Source organism: Tachysurus vachellii, chromosome 11 (genome assembly GCF_030014155.1).
Source record: "Tachysurus vachellii isolate PV-2020 chromosome 11, HZAU_Pvac_v1, whole genome shotgun sequence".
NCBI classification, from domain to species: domain Eukaryota; kingdom Metazoa; phylum Chordata; class Actinopteri; order Siluriformes; family Bagridae; genus Tachysurus; species Tachysurus vachellii.
The window spans coordinates 23,337,793-23,359,267 of NC_083470.1; the positions used below are offsets into that span (position 1 = coordinate 23,337,793).

Here is a 21,475-nt window from a genome sequence, read left to right on the forward strand (position 1 = left end):
TGTACTGTCGCTTTGGAACTGGAATTTTGTCGCTTTGGAACTGGAGTTTTTAGGCGCTAGAGTTTTGGAGAACTGGAGCTATGGCGCTGGAGAATTAAGGTGCTAGAGTTTTGGAGAACTGGAGCTATGGAGCTGGAGAATTAAGGTGCTAGAGTTTTGGAGAACTGGAGCTATGGAGCTGGAGATTTAAGGCACTGCAGTTTTGGAGCTGGAGCTTTATAGTACGAGCAAACTGAAACATTTTCTTGCCTGAAGTGCCTGCTTCGGTATTTTTTTTTGTCCATCCTAGTAGTCTCCCTCTTGCCTCTCTTATATTTAGTCTACTTACTAAATAAACCTGCTGAAAAGCTGCATTGTGTCCAAAAATTGTATCTTATTCATCTTTTAAATTATCTAGTACTTAGCTTATGACATGATATGAGACATGCGTATAAGCTACTGCTTAAATTTAATATTGAGTGAATGAACAATGCCTCTTGCATTGCATTTTTTCAGATCTTGTGAAAGTATGGGTTACCTGACTTCCTTATAGAACTGGTCCTGTTCATCACCCAATTTATTCACACTCAGAGTAATTCCCACATGTGCCCTTCTCACAGAGCATTCTCATCCTTCAGTTGTAAAACGTCACGGAAATAGGTGTGACTGTTTTTCTTGTGCTACATTGGAATCTGTTAGAGAACGCCTTTCACCTACACAACTCTTGATGGAAGTTTGCGGGTAACACAGGGGACTTACCCAGGGTTTGTCGTACCGATTGACATACCGAGTTAGTTTGTGTTTTGAGCTATGAACAGTTGCTCATACAGCAAAATATTTTTTGTATCTCTCTTCAAGATAATAAGACACAAAATCTTCAAGACACAAAAAAGCTTCAAGAAACCTCAAGACTTTCCTGTGGCGGAAAAGCGATTGTTACAAAGCAGTGATACTGAAGACCTCTTACCAGAAAACGTTACCATAATAATGGTTCTACTTTTTTCTTTGTTAAATAAAAGTGCGGTGTTTGTTTACGATCCCTGCGAATGTGCCGCTGCTATAGTATACATAACATATTAGATGGAGTACATTAAGAAATTCATAGTATTTACATTGGGCTGGAAGTTCTGTCTGAGCTGCTGTTATAGAAGATGAATGCATGCCTTTTGACATAATTAAAAGAGGCAAGAAAATGTATTTTAAGCCATCTCATTAAGTAATGCGATATTGGCTCTGCTCTTTGAAAATGAGAACGTGACCTGTTCTGTGTGACAAAACCGTGTTATTGTGAGAAATATTTCCTACACTTAAGTCCTACATATTTTGTCTTACTGTTAATGATTTTCAGCCTCCAAGCACTGTTGATTTTTTTTAAAACAGCAGAGTAGCTCGAGTTCTCTCACTGTCTTTCATGTATTCTGAGCCACATCAGCGATGTTCTGACCCGTACTGCTTTGCACCCTTACAGCTACTGTGCAATACTTCAGCAACGCCGCGCTGTTAGAACCCTCTCGGCTCTGCCCTTTCGCTGTTGCAGTGCGGGATTTATAAAGTACACGAGTGCAAAAAGGGCGCGGGTTGTTCTGTGAAAGGGGCAAGCAAGAATAACGCAGCCAGACCAAGTGGGAGAGCGGAAAAACGCACATTGCTCTCCAAATACTGTTGACTAGGTGTTGTCATGGCAACGGCACCCCGGATTCCACAGGCTGCGCAACCCGTCGGCTCGTCTAAATAAAGCTTTCTTGCACTTTCGTGTGTAATTGTTGCAAACGAATTGTTGCAGCTCTCTAACATGAAGCTTGCCGACTCTGACAGGGGGCCACGCACCGCAGTCCTTCTGACTCCTCAGACATAATGAAGTCATTGACACCTCCGGCATGTTAAACGTGTTCATGTGCTCTCCAGCTGTTGAGTCCTGTCTTAGAGCACCGTCTCTCTTTTCTCTTGGCTTGTCCACAATTTGGAATCGAAACAATTGACTTTTGTTAGTGTGTCTTTGTTTTCAGCTTCCCTTTGTTTAAAAACCTCTGCGCTGCAGCACGCTGAAGTAGCGTTCAGTCTTTTCATAAGAATTATGTGAGGGTGCAGGTGGGATTTGATTCAGAACAGCTATTTGATTCAGGATTGCAGAGTTTTTTACATTTCAAGAAAAAACGTAACCCCTGGAGACAAGTTCATATTATTATTATATAAAATTGTGTTATACTACTTGTGATGTGTTTAGCGATGTTGGCGCTAATTTGTTGGTTGTTGCTGTTTCTTATTGTTATTCCTGTGAGAGAAAGCAGTTATCTACAGCACTGACACGGTGTCACAATGAATCATTGTTATTGCTAGCGAAGTTAGAATGGAAATAGAAGAAAAATAATTCATACACAAGTAATAACAATCCGGTTTCTCTGTTAGCTACTAAAAAGAGCAAGAGCTTCATTTCTCAACATTCTCCAGCCACGTCCAACATCGTATTAATGGGAATGTGGAAATAGTGGAGACTTAGATGCACACATGCACATATACAGTAGGACTCATTTAACAAAGTAACTGCGAGTTAGTGATGACTACAGTAGATGACAGGGGTGATGTTTTTGGTGGTTGCATTAGCATGAAATCTGTTTCACCAGAAACCAAAATTGTGTGTTCGTCAGAAAACAGTTTGGTTGGAGTTTTTATTTGTTCACTGTGTATACTTATTTTTCCGTCACACACCTTTCTCTCTTTTTGTGAGAAAATTCAAGTCAATTGCTTAATTGAATTTTAAAGATCATTTCTTTGTACTTCTCAGCGTTTCAACCTGCTAGCACTATTGTGACCATTGAACAAAGTACAGTAAGTGTACCCCCATTTAGGGGTAATTTAGTTTAGCCAGTAAACCAATCTGCAGGTTTTTGGAAAGTGTGAGGAAACCGGAGGACCAAGCACAGAGAAATCTTCCCAAAAAAAAGTTTGTGCAGAAATAAATACCAAATATGTAATAAATTCTATAAATGCGGGTTTGTAATAACCTAGATAGATGTTAATGTTTCTAAACATCTGAATGCATTTAAACTAAGTGACAATGCATCAAAACGTTGCAACAAAAAACGAAGGAAAAAAAAAGTTTTTGACCAGAAAAAACTGGTCCAGAACATCAGGGACGTCAGTGGTGCATGTTTGTGCTTCAGCCTGTAGGAGGCAGTGCTTAATGCTGAGTTAAGGACAGGATGATGATGTCCCACTCCTGTCCTGATCAATGTGACTGACTGTAACTCTTTAGGAACACTTTGAGGGTGTTTATCAGGTGCTTTCCCCTAAAATCTGCCTAGAGTTCTAGCTTTTCTTCATCTGGATTGTGTGTACAACCATCTAACCGCACTTTAAAGGTCTGATCCTCCTACACAGAGCAAGCACGGCTGCAGCGCCATCACATTTATTAAGCAAACATCTACCGGGCTATTTACAGTGAAGCACTTGTGTGCAGGAGCCGCTAAGAATATGGGTTCAACTATGACAAATATAGGAGTGCCCTTTGGAGAAGCGGCTGTTTAAAAAAAAATGGTTCAAGTCTTAGCAAGCACTACATGAATTCCTGTTTCTAGGCAACGGGAATTTAATATACAATTAATCATATGGGAATTTGCCATTCTGAAATTCAGTCACTGGATTTAATTCTCCTGGAAACTGGCTTTGTGTGGGAATATTAAATATTACAGAAATGGTTGACGGGTTTAAGCTCGGATTGGTCATGACGTGGGAAAATGTCAATTTATGTGATACTTGTAAAAGACTCTCAGAGAAGTCATTCAACTCGAAGCTTTCTGAACATCATACTCGGTGTAAATATGTGTCTGTCTCTATCTCTCATCTCTCACTCTTTCTCAGTCCCTTTCTCTCTCTCTATCAGTCTCTTTTCTATCAGTTTTAATGTGCTTTATTGAATTCACTTATCTGTATCTTTCTTTCTTACTTTCTCTTTCTCTCTCTCTCTCTCTCTCTCTCTCTCTCTCTCACACACACACACACAACTATGTCTCTCACTCTCTTTATGTATAGGGAAGCTCACTCAAAGAAGGAGACATTAAAGGCACATTGTTATCTGGTGAGTGATACTTAATGCTTTTTGACACCTCTGTGTGTGACTTTTGGTCTCATTAAAGTAAATAAAATGCAAAAATGTGAAAGAAATCAGCACGCTCTCTGTCTATCTATCTACCTATCTGTCTCTCTGTCTATCTATCTGTCTATCTATCTATCTATCTATCTATCTATCTATCTATCTATCTATCTATCTCTCTCTCTCTCTCTCTGTCTCTCTCTCTCTATCTATTTCTCTCTTTCTCTATCTATCTCTCTCTCGCTATCTATCTATCTATCTATCTATCTATCTATCTATCTATCTATCTATCTATCTATCTCTCTTTATCCATCCCTCTCTCTCTCACTCTCTATCTATCTATCTATCTATCTATCTATCTATCTATCTATCTATCTATCTATCTATCCCTCTCTTTCTCTCTCTATCTATCTCTCTCTCTATCCCTCTCTCTCTATCTATCTATCTATCTATCTATCTATCTATCTATCTATCTATCTATCTATCTATCTATCCCTCTCTTTCTCTATCTATCTATCTATCTATCTATCTATCTATCTGTCTATCTCTCTCTGTCTCTCTCTCTATCTATCTATTTCTCTCTTTCTCTATCTATCTCTCTCTCGCTATCTATCTATCTCTCTTTATCTATCTATCTATCTATCTATCTATCTATCTATCTATCTATCTATCCCTCTCTTTCTCTCTCTATCTATCTCTCTCTCTATCCCTCTCTCTCTCTCTCTCTCTCTCTCTCTCTCTATCTATCTATCTATCTATCTATCTATCTACCTCTTTGTAGAGTACACTCCTCCCACACCTCCTAAGCGTACTGGATTTCATCGTTATAAGTTCTTGCTGTATGAGCAGAACCCAGGCCAGGTGCTGTCTCTTAGCCAACAGGAACAGCAGTCACTGGGTAAGTAAGAATAAAAAGGCCACAAACAAACACATGTACACATAAAGCTCTATATTTTATTACCTACATAAGGGCCGCAGCATGACGCACACCCACAGCTCACTTCCACGGCCACCTATTTTAAATGAACCTGAAAATATCATACTCTAGCCTTTCAGCATAACATATAATTAGCTGTACAAGCATACAGTGACAAGCACCACAGAGCCAGACATTGCCATTTCGTCCAAGTACTTATTATAAATAATTGCACTCTAATTTATCATTTATACCTGATTGATCACATTGAAATAAACAGAGTGCAAAGTCTACCAGCTCCATCTCAGCGCATTATACGTGCACTTGTACAAACACGCTGAATATTTAACGGACTAACAGTAGACAGTAACACAATGCGATTTGACACGTCTACTTCGACGTGGGTATGTTTCCTTTTCTCATCGCCGTCTTCGTTCCAGGATCACAGGAGTGTAAGGAGCAAACGCAGCAGGACAAAGTATCAGGCGTTTAAAGATGTCTAGCTAGTAAAGTGTGCATTTCTTATATCGATCGATTTACATGCCATAAGGAAAGAACGTAACCTTAATCGACGCTGTCTAGAAGACGGAGAACAGAAAGTTTCTGAACGTTTACAGCACGAGTACATTGAGGGCTGTGCAAAAGTTTTACATATTACAGACATGCTTTAAAGCATAGAGACCTTCAGTAATAATAATGGAATAATTTTTAAACATTTCTTCATAAAAACACTATAAAGCCCAGCAGATATTTAGATCCTAAACAAAGTCCATTTTTGAAATAAAGTCTCAGGTACAATTTGAAGAGTTTTATTCAGTTTTTTATCTGGAGACTTTTACACTTGCTTCTTTTGCAGCGTTTATTGTGTATTTTATCTAAAAAGTGGTCTTGTTTTCCAAACATTTTGTGTTTTAAAAGTAATGATTGAAGCATTATATATGTTTATGCTGACTAAACATCGATGAGAGAGGTTTTTTTTTGCACAGTCCTGTCCTGTATGTCACATGACTTCAGGATGAATGACATGGAGCATTTCATCAAACCTGGTAGATGCTTCATGCACATCTTTTGTCAGTGGGTTTATAATCTGTAAACATGCAATTCAAAGTCCAGTGCGTTTGTCTCACACCTTCAGGGTTGGGGGTTTGAATCTCATCTCTGCATTGTGTGTGTTCACGTTCACACTGTGCTTTGGGGTTTCTTCCAGCACCGGTCGAAAGACATGCGCTGTAGGCTCTAAACAATTTCTAAATAAAGTGTGTCGATGTGTGTGATCGTGCCCTGTGATGGTTTGGCACACTGTCCATGGTGTCCTCTGCCTTGTTCTTCCAGTCTTTTGAGAGGTTTCCTTTGACCCTGTGTAGGATTAGTGGTAGAGAAAATGGATGGATATCCAATGTGTAACACTAATTAACAGACCAGTTCATGTTGATTATATTCAATCATGATAATGAATTTAATAGCATAAAAAAATTTATGAGTTTTTCAATGATAAAAAAACAAAAAAGATGAAATTAATAAATATTCTCATTATCTTAAAATGAGGAGAACTGCACAGTAAATTAAATAAAAAATACACATCCTTTTTACTGATATGTTACTACGATTAACTGCAAGACTCAAACCGTGATCTATATTGTCACACACATACACAGACAACCAAATACTCTTCTTCAACTCAGCCTTGAGGGTAGTTGGGGTCAGAGGTCAGGGTCAGCAGTGATATAGCCCCCCCTGAAGCAGTACTTTGGTTAGGGACCTTGACCAGACTCTCACCCTTCCGATCAATAGCCCAAAATCTTAACCTCTGAGCCACCATTTATACATTATTCACTGAAATCAGGTGGAACTTAAGTCAGTACTGAAGATCGGAACTACAGTGTGTCAAGAGAATAAACACTCACAGCATCGTGTGAGCTGATTTAAGCACAGACGGGGAAAAAAATTCTATACTAGAAATGTTATTCGATTTTCTGTATTAGAAATTAAATTAGTTATTACATTTCTATATTAGAAATGTAGAAAGACAGAAATTGTAATGAACTTAGCCTGCTTGTGAAGCTATGAGAATGTCGCTCTGGACCTCACACACGTGTAATGACTCTACAACCACATTTGCTTGATACATGCTACACTACAACGTGTTTTGGATTGACGTCTTATATTTGAGATTTCGTCTTTAACCTGACTTGACAGAGTGAATGCACTTGAATACAAAATCAATTTCGTTTCAAACAGATGGAAAAAAAAAAGTAGACATTTTTATTTCTGATTTGCTGATTCTCCCCAGTCTCACTTCACTTCACTTTTCTCTTCAGTGTTTGCTTGTTGTCTTTGCCTTGACTTTGTACTCCTCTGCACCCCTCTCCCGAGCGTGCGAAGTGTGTGGGCCAGCAGTGTGTGTAGGGGGAGTGTCATGCTGTCTGCGCCACTCAGTGAGCGTTTCAGCTCAGTCCTGAGACTCACTAACGTAGGCCCACTGTCAAAGACGCACTTCACTTCGTTTGAAGTTTTGACACCTTCGTCAGCAGCCGGTCCTACCTTATTAACACGAAGGCTGTTTGACATGAAATCCATGCTGAAGTTGTTGCACTTTGGAGAGTTTTTTTGTTTTGGTTTCTTTTACGTTTGGGAAGATCTTTTCATCGCATTCGACTTTTTTGGGGAAAGTAACGTCAAAACGAGTTTAGCATGAAGATACAGACATGTTCAGAGTTGAGAGTTACACAAGACTTTAGCACACATGGTGGAGCCCAAGCAGGCCACAGTTACGCCTTAGAGACTTGGACCCAAATTTCTTGTTCAGTGTCAGCACACTATCAAGTCCAGCACATATGTGTGACAGTTTGTTATAATCACAATGTGTCATGATTCAGATGAATGACTGTGGAAGCCATTTTATTCAATTAAACCAAAAATGTAATTCTTGGACTATTCGTGCAGAAATATACTAGATTTTATTAGATGTGTCAGTGCGTACCATCTTCTTATTCCTATATCATCATATTATGGTTTTTATGTTTATTTAATTAGCTGAAAAATGCTAGTTATTATTTCAGTTCGGATTTTCTATAATTTTTTTTTTTTTAATCAGGGTTAAAGGCAAGTGCTGGTGTTTTATGGTGGTGGTTTAGATGGTACAGAAAAACCCATCTCGGACTCTTCTACTCATCATTAGACTTCAGAAGTAATCTGAATTAGGACAATTGACTAACTTTTGGACTGAATAGGACCCTTTAAATCCTTCTATTTAAACTTGGGTTGGAATCCCGACTAATTTCTAATTATAGCTGGGTTTATAACAGGATGAAATAATATGGGTTTGAGAACACATTCATGAATATTATACATTTTTATTGACAGAGATGTATTCCAAATGATTGCCGTGGTAGCTTTCCAGAAATTTGGAGTAACACTTAAATGCCACTCCACCCTACAGTGACTGAGGAGGTTCATGGTGAACACCCAGAAATAATGCCAAACTGTTGCTCTTCCTCTCTAAGTCACTCGCAGGAAATACAATTAAAGTTTTCTTTTAATTCACTGAGATAATCACTAGGTTAATTTGATCATCGTCGTTGGAAAAAATGGAAATGTAATATACTTAATAGACTACTAGTCGTCATAAGCCGAAAGACCAACGATAGATCAAATATATAAAAAAAAAATAGCAAGAACTTTACTACACACAGCTGAATGTAACAAATCTGTTGTTACTCCTGAGTGTAAAAGGGACAAGCACGATATCATCAGCAAAATTATTTTATCTATTAAACACATTTATTCATTTATTCATTCATTCAGAGATTGTTCTAGGCCATTCACCGACCGTTTCCCCATTTCTCTGCTGAATTAGTCTGATGTGTGGTAGATGATGTAGTGGCTTGAAGGACGTTCTTTCTAAGAGCTTTATCATTCTAAAGAAAAAAAAAGGGTGGACATTGTTTTGAAATGCAGCACCCGAGGCGTCTGCTGCTACTTTTGACCACAGGTTATTCATAGCAGGGCTTTCCCAAATACACTCCTAGACCACACACCCTAGAACACACCCTTGCAATTGAAAATACTTTACGTGCAGTGTATATGACACGACTAAAGTCAGAAGCCACGCCCACTCTGTGTTTAAGTCTGAATACAGATATTAGGGTCACCAAAAAGTTAGTGTCATTGTGCTCCACAGCCCTACTACTGTACACTACTGTACTACTGCACATCGTTGTTGCCTTTGTGTCGTTACAGGTGAGGGTCATCACGGAAGTTTCTTTCCAGATTGTTGATTGAAATACAATTGGTTTAGTGTTTCCAGGCCTTCAGTGAGATATATGCACTTGTGGAAGTGCTGTCACAGTGTAATAAGGATGTATGGAGATTAGTGCTTGTCTCTTATGCTGCCATGACATTAATTGTTTAATTGATCTGATTGGAGAGTTTGGAGCCTTCAGTTGTGGGTGTGGAGTCGTCTAATGATCATGTTCCACTTCCCCAGTGGTGACTTCAACACACACTTTGTCTCTGTCCCAGTCCCTGTATGTGCGTGTGTGCTGTGTATGTATGTCTGTTTAGACCTAATGGTCATTTTCCACTTCCCCTAATGTCGAGCAACTCAATTTCAACTCCAGCACTGACGCTCTCCTAGCTTTGATCTTCTACCGTTTTTACAGACGCCAAGAGTGAAGATCAGGCCTGGCGCCCAGACTGCAGGCCTTGCGTGTACGTGCGTGCGTGTGTGTGAGTGTGTGTGTGTGCGTGTGTGTGTGTGTAGGAAGTACAATGTGGGTCAGTGGATGGATAGTGACAGCTGGTGGTTGCGCAAGCGACAGTGGGGGTGCATGGAGGCGGCCGGTGTGTAGTAGGCAGGAGAGAGCATGTTGGTGGGGAATCCCCACTCCTCCACACAGCCTCTCTCGATCATGCATTTACGTGCTTGTGCCAGTGCCAGGGGTTCCGCTGATCGTGGGCATGGTTCGGTGGAGGTGGCAAAATGAACACAAAGTCCTCACACTCCCTGTTGTGCCATTTGGATGTCCAACTTTCTCTCTCTCTCTCTCTCTCTCTCTCTCTCTCTGTCCTCTTCACAGGTACATACAGTGACATAAATGCTGGACATCCTTAATTTAGATCCTCTATTAAACACTCTATTTATATTTAAACACCATGACCTTCTGACCAGAGCAGTGATGTCCACTTGTATCACAGATCATTCTTCCTTTTCCCACATATATACTCTCCATGCCACTCTAACCAAAGCTTATTAGTTTCTAGTACCTGTTTAAAATGCATATTTTATTTCAACCATTGTTATCAAGTGTGTGATGTGAAGCAGTGGGAGCTTGGATAAGAGTGTCCAAGAGTTGCTGTTATAAAAGAGAGGATGTACGTTGTGAGCGTCTGAGACCTGGTCCTTGTTTTGGCCCGCTGTTCTTTTGTACCTAGAGGGGGCTATTTTTTGCTGATTTGCCTGTGATTCACATTTGATCAACCATTAAATATTAAAAAAATCAAAATAAAAATGCTCTGAGTGTCAGTTTAAAAAGCAGAGGTGGGAGTAAGTCACACATGTGCGTCACAAGTAAGTCTCCAGTCATGAATGTCAAGTCAATGTCAAGTGGAGTCACTCACTCACTCATTTTTTTTTACCGCTTATCCGAACTACCTCGGGTCATGGGGAGCCTGTGCCTATCTCAAGCGTCATTGGGCATCAAGGCAGGATACACCCTGGATGGAGTGCCAACCCATCGCAGGGCACACACACACTCTCATTCACTCACGCAATCACACACTATGGACAATTTTCCAGAGATGCCAGTCAACCTACCATGCATGTCTTTGGACCGGGGGAGGAAACCGGAGTACCCGGAGGAAACCCCCGAGGCACGGGGAGAACATGCAAACTCCACACACACAAGGTGGAGGCGGGAATCGAATCCCCAACCCTGGAGGTGTGAGACGAACATGTTAACCACGAAGCCACCGTGCCCCGTCAAGTGGAATCTTTTTTTAATTTTTGTCAAGCAAGTCTCAAGTCTCAAATTTTTGCGACTTAAGTCTGACTTGAGTCAAGTCATATGATTCGAGTCCCCCATTTCTGTTAAAAAGAGACATCAGGATATTCCCTGCTGCTCTTCTCTGAGCTTTCAGTTTGAGATCTTTTAGGTCTGAAAAAATTTACAAACTATACAAAGGTACAAGGTTTCAAAATCACTTACAATAAGGACACTTGAATTTATTTTTTCTATTAAGTCAGTGAAATAATAATAATATCATAAAAAAAAATTTTGTAGTAGATTTATGAGTCAGCATTTTTGCAAATCCTTTATTCTACTATTTATTTTAACTTAAAATTCAGTAAAAACCACTAAGAAGATTGCAGACAAACTGTTGTGCGGTTTGGAAATCATTACATCATTTCTACTGAATCTGGTGGTTTATAACTCTGTCAAAGCATTTCAGATGTTAATAATAATTATTTAGTAAAACTTGATCCTTATCGTTTTTGGTGTCTTTTTTGTGCTGTAGGTCAAATGGGTAAGTTAATAGATTTACTTTGGTACAAGAAATACCTGAAAGAACAACAGTGATGTAGCATAGAATTGAATGGCATGGATGTGCTTTATATCTTTACTAAATGTGCTCTGACAATGAAGTAAGCATTTAGGACATTTTATACACATTTACATATTTTTAAACACTCAAATTTCCTTAATCAGTGCAGCGTCAACATGAAATAAGTCGTTTACAGAAATGCACCCTGGTGTGGTCTTACACTCTTATGTTCTGGTTAAAAAGAAGTGTGTAGGTAGTAAAGTGCTGCTGTTTGTTGTAGACTTAGGTGTGTGGGTGAAACAGTACCACGGCGTCTACACCGACGTTATGAACCCATGGCATTTGCACTGCTTCTCCGAGCCTGAGCTAATTTATCGCTGTTATATTCCATCAGGGGCTTGAGACGTCAGGTGCCTTCATTTTGAAGAGAAAGTCAAGTGTTATCATAATGCGCATCATGTGCAAGCACTTGAGACAATAATCAGATATGTATATCTGAAATGAGCACTTTTCTGCTCTAAGATCACAGAAACGCTTTCAGGACATCTTTAGTTTGGGAGAAGATGACTGTTAGCAAGTTGTAGAGCAAGTGTTCATGTCTTTTTATTTATTTTTTATGCTTATAAATGAAACTATTCCTCTTTTCATTACTGATGACATTCAGAAGACTTAATCCCTATTTAGATAGGATTTGTTATACATACAGAGGTTGAGTAATGTGATTATTACCTGAAAGTTTAGTCTAACAAAGTTAATTCTAACAAATATACTACAGGCAGTTACCATGAAAGTGAAAATGCTTCTATTTTGCACTTTTCTAAAGCAATACAACGATTTTAATTGCAAATCGTCTTATTGACAAATTGAAAATGAAATGTTTTGCATGAATTTTTAGAAGTTTTTAGTATTTGTTCTGTCCCCTTTTTGCTGTTGTGGCTGTGGGCACACAAGCTTGCATGAACTCTACAAGACCATATGATCCATTCATTCATTCATTCATTTTCTACCGCTTATCCGAACTACCTCGGGTCACGGGGAACCTGTGCCTATCTCAGTGCCAACCCATCACAGGGCATACACACACACACACACACACACACTCTCATTCACTCACACAATCACACACTACGGACAATTTTCCAGAGATGCCAATCAACCTACCATGCATGTCTTTGGACCGGGGGAGGAAACCGGAGTACCCGGAGGAAACCCCTGAGGCACGGGGAGAACATGCAAACTCCTCACACACAAGGTGGAGGTGGGAATCGAACCCCCAACCCTGGAGATGTGAGGCGAACGTGCTAACCACTAAGCCACCGTGCCCCCCACCATATGATCCATTTTAGTTCAAATCCACTTGAATGTTGTCTGAACACACGCTTCAGTAGAAGTAATTAAGCACGAGGAAACGCTGACCTTTTTTGCAAAGCAGTTCACGTGGTCAAATCACATTTTTGCTTACATTTAAACAAGGGACCATTTTTGGACCCCACTGTTTCGACCATCGTGTCCATCGTCTCTAATTTATGCCTGCCTCTAATTGATCTCTTATTGTTACTATTACTACAGATATCCTGTGGCAACAGATATACAGTATGTCCAGAAAACTTCTCCCATCTGAATAACACTTTAGCTGTTCCCAAAAAGTTGCTAATAACTAATTCATCGTCAGTTCACTAAAGCTACCCTTGCCTAGCTGTTTCGTCCTGCAGCGCTCCACATGCACAGCAGGTTGATGCTGCGAGCTCAGCAGCAGGGAATGAACTGTAATTGAAGCCATTAGCAGCAGTGCAGTGTGGTAATGGCACATCTGAGCCTTTTCTCCCACCCACCAAAGCAGCCATTAATCAAAAGCATTGCTTCCAGGCCCAAGCCAAGCTCTACCACACAGCTAAAGATGGCAGCGCGGCAGTAGCACGCAGCGCCCACTTCAGACACAAAATAGAACTGAACTGTAGTGAACGCACACACAGCCGGTCACTGTGTGAACTACAATGGACTGTACAATGATGTTTTCACACACCACATTTCAGTACCTCATCAAACTGCTGCTACTATGAACTATGAACTTTCTAATATACAGTATGCACACTGGTCAGTGCTATTTTTGTGTATTTGTCTTGTAGTGTTTTGTATTGTCTGTTTGCACTGTCTTTTGTCTTGCCCTGTTGCACTAGGTCGCACACGTCAAGTCGTTGCACTTTAATGTGGCTAGGACTTAAGTCCTTAGCTCTGTGTTGGTTTTTTGAAGCTTTATGCTGTTTTCTGTAGCTCCACGGCGCTGGAGAAACGTTTCATTTCATTGTGTACTGCGTCAGCTATACTGTATATGTTTGAAATAAGGATTATAAGGAAGAAGGAGGATGGTGGAAGAAGAGAGGAAGAGTTGATGTTATAGTTGAATATTTGCTTATTTAAAGAGGATGATTCACACAGTAGGTCCAACAGCCACTATTTCTCAAACTCTACAGAAGTAAATTTTATTTAGGATCCTTCATATACTGAGGACCCCTTCTGTCCCCTTCTTAGTGTTCAGCTTGTATAACAGTGTAAATTTGCTGTCCCTTCAAATAACCCAGCACACAGCCATTAATGCCTAAACCGCTGGCCAAAATGTCCAAATTGGGCCCAATTAGCCATTTTCTCTCTCCGGTGTCACGTGACTCGTTAGTGTTAGAAGGTCTCAGGTGTGAATGGGGAGCAGGTGTGTTAAATTTTGTTATCGCTCTCACTCTCTCATACTGGTCACTGGACGTTCAACATAGCACCTCATGGCAAAGAACTCTCTGAAATCTGAAATAAAGAATTGTTGCTCTACATAAAGATGGCTTGGGCCTCAGTTTCAGGCCAAGACCCTGAAACTGAGCTGCAGCAAGGTGGCCAAGACCGTACAGCGGTTTAACAGGTCAGGTTCCACTCAGAACAGGCCTCGCCATGGTGGACCAAAGGTGTTGAGTGCACGTGATCAGCGTCATATCCAGCGGTTGTGTTTGGAAAATAGACATATGAATGCTGCCGGCATTGCTGCAGAGGTTGAAGGGGTGGAGGGTTCAGCCTGTCAGTGCTCAGACCATATGCAGACAGATAGATAGATACTGTAGATAGATAGATAGATAGATAGATAGATAGATAGATAGATAGATAGATAGATAGATAGATAGATAGATAGATACTGTAGATAGCCAGAGAGATAGATACTATAGATAGATAGATAGATAGATAGATAGATACTGTAGATAGCCAGATAGATAGATAGATAGATAGATAGATAGATAGATAGATAGATAGATAGATAGACAGATAGATAGATAGATAGATATCCATCCTTGCAGACGAAAGCTAATATGCAGTTTGTAGCAGTCTGAGAAAATTTGTGGTCACATTGTTGGAAACCTTCAAACAAATTGGAATGTCAGTTTTAGCCATCATTGTTTTTGTTTTTTGTTTTTATTTGACACCTAAAATTGAAGAAATTGTAAATATATTTTTAAAAAATAATGTGAAAATGATTTTATTTACTTTGGTAAATTTCTCTCTGGGGTAAAAACAGTGATAACTCACACAGTTAGTGCCACACTTTGATTGTTGTTTAATAGCATAGCAATGTATTGAAACAGACATAAGTCTGACAAATTTAGTTTGTAATCAGATACCGCTTGTTATAATGCCCACGATGCTCCTACACCATTGTCAGAGTGGACGTTTTCTCCCTTATTACTTTTACGACTTTTAAATGCTATGTGTAGCTGAGTGACAGGCAAAAGTCAGAATGATCTGTAGTTTTAAAAATTGGATATAATAAAAAAATGTCAATATGGCTTGATCCGATCATTTGTTTCCCTTTTTCATTTTTACAACTACATCTTCTCAGAATGATACAGTAGAGTAATTTGGTGATACTAATGGGATTGAAAAAGCAACTGCGTTCTTGCAATTGAAGATGCTCAGTAAAGGGAATGAGGGGTGTGTGTGTAGGCAGCTGAGCGGCGTGCCACATTGGTCCTCCATGTTTTCATGAGTCATACTGTCTATATTAACATCTGAAAAACCCCTGAATGCTTTTTCTCACTCAAACACACCTCCTACAAAGGTTACTCTAACACAAAGTGCAATCTAGGTCATGTTCACAGAAGATGTGTGAGAGTGTAACGCTTCAGGATTTCAACAGGTTTCTCTTATACAGCATTTTTGAGATTTATCCATTATCTATCACACTAATGCCTAGTGTCAATATATCAATATTACAATAACCACTGATAAGACATAACTTTTAAACCACTGAAAGGTGAGATGGATAACGTTGATTATATCATTAATATGGCAGCGGTCAAGGGGTGGGATATATTAGGCAGCAAGTCCGATCTAAAAGTTGGTGTGGTGGAAGGAGGAAAAATTAGCAAGTGTATGGATCTTTGTGACTTTAACAAGGCAAACTTGATGGATACGTAGATGACTGGGTCAGAGCACTATGCAGTGGTTTGTACCTACCAAAAGTCCAACAGGAAGGACAAATGGTAAAAATGCCCAAGGCTCATTGATGCGTGAAGAGTGAAGGCGATTGTAGGACCTTACAGGATTTTCATGCAAGATACCACAGCACACCTTCAGAGGTCTTGTGGAGTCTGTGTCTCAACAGATCATGTTTTTGTGGCATAAGCAGGACCTACACAATATGATGCAGGTGGTTTTAACCGATCGGTCATGGCCGAATGTTGTACGTCATAAATGATCATAGACTTGAACTATGATTTAAAACCACATCGCAATATAAAAAGTATCTTCGGGGCAGACTTTTCTTTCACTTCCTGCCTCACTTAAACGCGTCGAAGGGGGAGGGGTGAAGTGGGCCGAGAAGAGAGGAAGAAATCACCACAGCGCTCCTCACTTCCTATCTCTCACTGTTCCATGACTCGACAGATCGGGGAAGTGGAAAGTATGCGTCTGCGTGCTGAAATTAGCCCAAACACAAACTGCTGACACTATTTTTAGAACTATGTGTAAATCTGTATGTAAGTAAACCTGCTACTCTGCCCAATCTCATCTATTATGGCAGAAGTAGACTTACTGTGGTCAATGACAATAGAGTGACACCAGCCAATCAGCGAGGAGTGTGAAACGTGAAAGCAAGGTTATTGTTTTCCAGTCAAACCTCTCAGTACACGATGTGACTTTCCCTTAAAGACATTTTGAATGAACCAGTCATGAAAGCTCCTATCTTACAGGACATTTATTATATTATACCACTTATAAGTTGGATTACTAAATTTATAGGTCTTAAACCAGACATTTGTTAAGCTTTACTGAAAGTTTGTGTGAAATAGTGTGTTTAAAAGAAGGCAGGAAAAAAGGTATCGTCATGTATGTGAATAGCATGAAAGCTTTTTGAAGTCACTCCACCCTGCCAACATCAGCTTTATCTGTGTGTTTAGCTGATGTAATTCAGGCATAGGTAAGTCCTGACACATCAACTGTGAACCACATGAGCTGCTGGAATGTTTCTGGGGTCATTGCACTTGGGTTGAAAAATCTAGATGATGCCTTTGGACATATTCCATATTTGGACAGGATTGGTTTTACATAGAGACATGGGGGGGGGGGGGGGGTGTTAATGTAAGGTTTAATGTGATGTACAGTATATTGGAAATGATTCCACTACATTGTGTGGGAGAAGACAAGGTTTTGAGGTTTTTCTCCAGTATTAAGTAATTTTCCTATCATCTCCTGTCACAACAAACCAAAGAGTTTTAAATAGAGAAGAAGAAAATGAAAAAACGATGTCTCAGAGAAGATGTGTTTTAAGGGAGATTATTTTAATTTTGATTTCCTAACTCAGGTTTAGCCTACATACATGGTATTGTCATATGACCCACTGATAATCACGACGTCAAAATGTTGTGATTATCTAGCTACTTCTTTGTTCTTGCACCTAAGATGGTGGATGAAAGACGTCACTTGATATTCGCTGGATCTAGAAGGATCTACCATGACATCTGTTAATATCTAGTAGTGGTCAGATAATTGTGTGTGTGTGTGTATGTGTGTGTGTTGCCCTGACCATGCTAGGGTCAGATGGGGCTAGCTTTGTGCAGAGGCGGAACATTATCTCCTCTTGTTCTCAGACCTGAAGGCCTAAAGGTCACCTGACCTCATAATGCCAGGTCCCCTTACTCCATCTCTCACACTTAATCACCAGAGAACTGGACACACTGTTCTCACAGACTTACCTGACTCCCAGTATCTCATAATTGAGCGAAAAGCAGAACCTAGTCTGTGCTTATTATTTTCGTCTAAACACCACCTGTGCCCTTCACTTTGTCACATCTCTGCTCTTGCTCACCTCTAATGGAAGGCTATGAGATGGTAATTGTACTGGTTAGAGCAACAAGAATTGTGACAGTCGCTATATTAATACTGGCCTGCCTATCTGTGGGTGAGCATGACCTTTTTATTTCTCTTTTTTTCTTTTCGGTTCATATTTTTACACTCTCCCACATGTATTTGCATGCAAACATACACACACACGATACTGTTTGTTCCAGGATGTGGCATGTTGTTCTGTGTGTACAACAACGGGCTTTCCCTTTTCGCTGCTGCATTTCCGCCAATCAGTGTTTTCATGTGTGTTGGAGACACAGATCAAGTTAGTGAATGAAACTGACATTGAGATTTAACCACTTTTAAATACGTTATATAATTAACAGCATCTTTGTTCTGCTTGAGGGAAAATTTGACCGCTTAGCATTTTCCTTTAGCAGTTAGCTAGTTAAATATCACTTTTACGCTACAAATTTTTCACTCAGAACTTAGACATAAACATTTAGCTCATATTGTAAGTGATGTCTTTCAGGCTTCTGCATAAACAAACGGAGAGAAAACATTCATTCATTCATTCATTTTCTACCACTTATCCGAACTACCTCGGGTCACGGGGAGCCTGTGCCTATCTCAGGCGTCATCCGTAGTGTGTGATTGTGTGAGTGAATGAGAGTGTGTGGAGAGAATACAGCAGTCTGGAATTTGTGATGCCAAGAAGCTCTCGTATGCCTGTTGCCTTCTCCAGCACCACAAAAGCCTGAGCATTTATTCTCCTATTGAAGTGTTTCAAGGCCCAGAGAATCACAGTACCACACCCTCCAATTACAAATCAGACAAACATGCAAAGCTCCATCCTTGAATTGAGTACATCGACAGCATTTATCATTAAGCATGTACACAAAATGAGGTCACTAAATCAGGCCAAAAACAACTCCAGTATCAGCTGCACAGAGGTGGGTTCTATCAGATGACATTTAGACAGCAGTTAAAGTCCTGAGCTAGTCATAGAATGATCCTGAGCCGTGTTTCTCTTCCACCATCATCGTGATTATTGTCATGACCTGCGTCTTCAAATCAAAAACCCACAATGAAGCTACCACTAAAATACTCACACGGCTAATTTCGACCGGACGGACCTACGGTGACAGGAAGAACACAAGTTCACTGTGACCTTATATTCAAAAGTATTTACTAATCTAGAGCATCCATGTGGCTGGTAAGCAAAACAGACCATTTGGTAGGTTTGAGAGCTATAGGAGAGGTTTTTAAAACGGAAACAATAAGGGTAATGGAAAAACTGCTTAGTCTTAGTACCTAATAGTAATCGTATTTGGTTTGTATATAAGTAGATAAGTATGTGATTATGACACAACCATAGTTTGGTTAGTCAGTTGTTGACACAGTGTGACTTGGTGCTTATACAAAACCTCAGTATTTAAATGAGGTTACATAATACATACTATAACTGACAAAATAAGGAAGTTATTCATATCTCAGCAGTTTGTAATACAGTAGCTAACATTTGAAAGTTTAGCTAGTCAGGAAGGTAGTTTGCTAGTTCCTCTTAGTTCTCTAGTTAGTTGATATCGACTTACCATGTCTACATTGAGTTTTCTCTTCCTCCTCTTCTCACGCCCAGCCAGACGTGTATAGCTGATAGATTTCTACGCTTTTAAATGCTTTGAGATTCTCCAGAACAGTGTGAGGGGTTGTGTGTGAGATAAATATAGATCAAGAAATCACAAATTTGGCATGTCTGTAGGTTTAAGTAGTTCTGGGGAAGTACATAAGGATCATAGTCTATTTTATCTATTTAGTCTATTTTATGTTAAATTTTTATTCTGAAGTAAGATGAGTCTTTTACCTCTAGTTATGTTCTCTCTGCGCAGATAAGCCAGAAATTCTGTTCCAAATATGGTGATAGCAACAGAGGCCTCATGTCAATAAAACCCTACGGCATGGTATTGTTTTACACGTGAATCACTTCGTTAAAAACTTCACTAGTTAAGAACATTCCAGATCATTAATACAATATACAGTAAAAATGTTAAAATCACTATCGAGAAGGTCATCAGATGTCAAGCAAGACGTATACAGGTTCTTAATAAGCATTGCTTAATTGTTTGTGTTTTTTGTTTGTGTTTTTTTGTGGTTTGTGTGTGTGTTGTGTGTGTGTGTGTGTGTGTTGTTTTTTTTCACTCTTTAGGAAACTGGGATCCTGAAGCGTTTGTGGAGAGGTTTGAACTTGTTGGTCCTGTGGCCTCGCTCCAGTTCCTTACTCAACACTCTAAAGATTAGATGACGCCAGACACCTGAATTGTAACTTGTTGTACAATCAGAGAAAGCTCATTAAAAGCAAACTTGTAATCTTTGTTTGTTTGTTTGTTTGTTTGTTTGTTTTAATATTTACTTACATATTTAAAATAGGGTTTTATTAATCAATCAAAATTGTATTGTAGGATATTTAATCTGCCATGAGATTTGAACACTGAACCTACGTCCTTAAAAGCATGTTAACAAACCTCGTTCCTTGGATTTGTCACTTCCTTGGAGAGTGTGTTATCAGGCTATGTAATGATCACAAATGTATTTATACACCCTTATAAGGAAGTGTGTTTAACACTTATTTGCATGCAATACTAATATTGTAAGAGGCTGAGTATTCATACACACACATACTACTTTTTTTAAACTATTCTGCCACTCTTGCATAATCCACCCCTCACTTCCAGGGCACTGCAGCAGTGCATTTCTGCCTTCTTGGCAGTCAAACTCTTTCGGTTGCATTCAGAAGCACTGCCTCGTGCTCTGTATTGGGGCTTTTTCAGCTTAGGGATTTCATTTTTGTGTTAGATATCCAAACAGAGAAACAAACAGCTCGAGGAACGGGTCAAAACGATGAATAGTGGCTACTAGCACACTTTGGGGTGTGTGGAAATATCTGAGTGTGAGCGGAAATACGTCAGGACCAATAGAGGAAGAAGGGGGTGAAACCAACACCACTCTGTCGGAAGCCACAATGGAACTAAAATACTCTCACAGTTACTTTCGAACAGGCGGTCCCACAGTGACAGGAGGGGCAGAAGTTCATGTCTTTTTAACCAGCGTGGTTATGTGTGTGTGTGTGTGTGTGAAGTTTTTTTTTTTTCGTAATGGGAGACTAAAGTGTCATATTTGTGAATGTGACTGGCAAGTTTCCACTGTGTAGTTTCTGTTCTACATACCTGAGTAATTTTATGTTTATATTCGGCAACAAATTTACATGAAGCGCTATTTCAAGTCCAATTGGTCTAATAATGTAGTGTGCAAATGTTTCCAAAGTGTTTCGATTATTTTTACTACATTAATGCAGACAGATTTATTAAAATGATATCTGTGCCTTTATGCATTGTGTTGTTCTATTACAGAAGGCTACTGCGCTCAGATTTAATGATAAAGATGATTTCCTCACCAAGACCAACAAACTTAAAAAAGTCTTGGAAAATGCCAACATTTTACGTCAGTCAACAACATCTGTGGAGGTAATGAGAAAAAACCTGTTAGGGTTATAAGACAAAAATAGAGCTCCAACTTTACCTCAGACATTGGAGACTCCTTCCACGAGTGGTAAATACATTTCTCCGCACCATATC

General features: G+C 39.6%; 1 protein-coding gene across 1 annotated transcript in view; it reads left to right on the forward strand.

Moving 5' to 3' along the window:
* Positions 1–20,184, forward strand: part of LOC132853914 (phosphatidylethanolamine-binding protein 4) — a 79,682-nt gene extending 59,498 nt beyond the window's left edge. Inside the window, exons 5-7 of the mRNA XM_060881957.1 lie at positions 4,009–4,054; positions 4,851–4,967; positions 20,050–20,184. Coding sequence (XP_060737940.1) covers positions 4,009–4,054; positions 4,851–4,967; positions 20,050–20,141 — 255 coding nt within the window. The 3' untranslated portion in view covers positions 20,142–20,184. The remainder of the gene's footprint in view (positions 1–4,008; positions 4,055–4,850; positions 4,968–20,049) is intronic.
* The last annotated feature ends 1,291 nt before the right edge of the window (positions 20,185–21,475 follow it).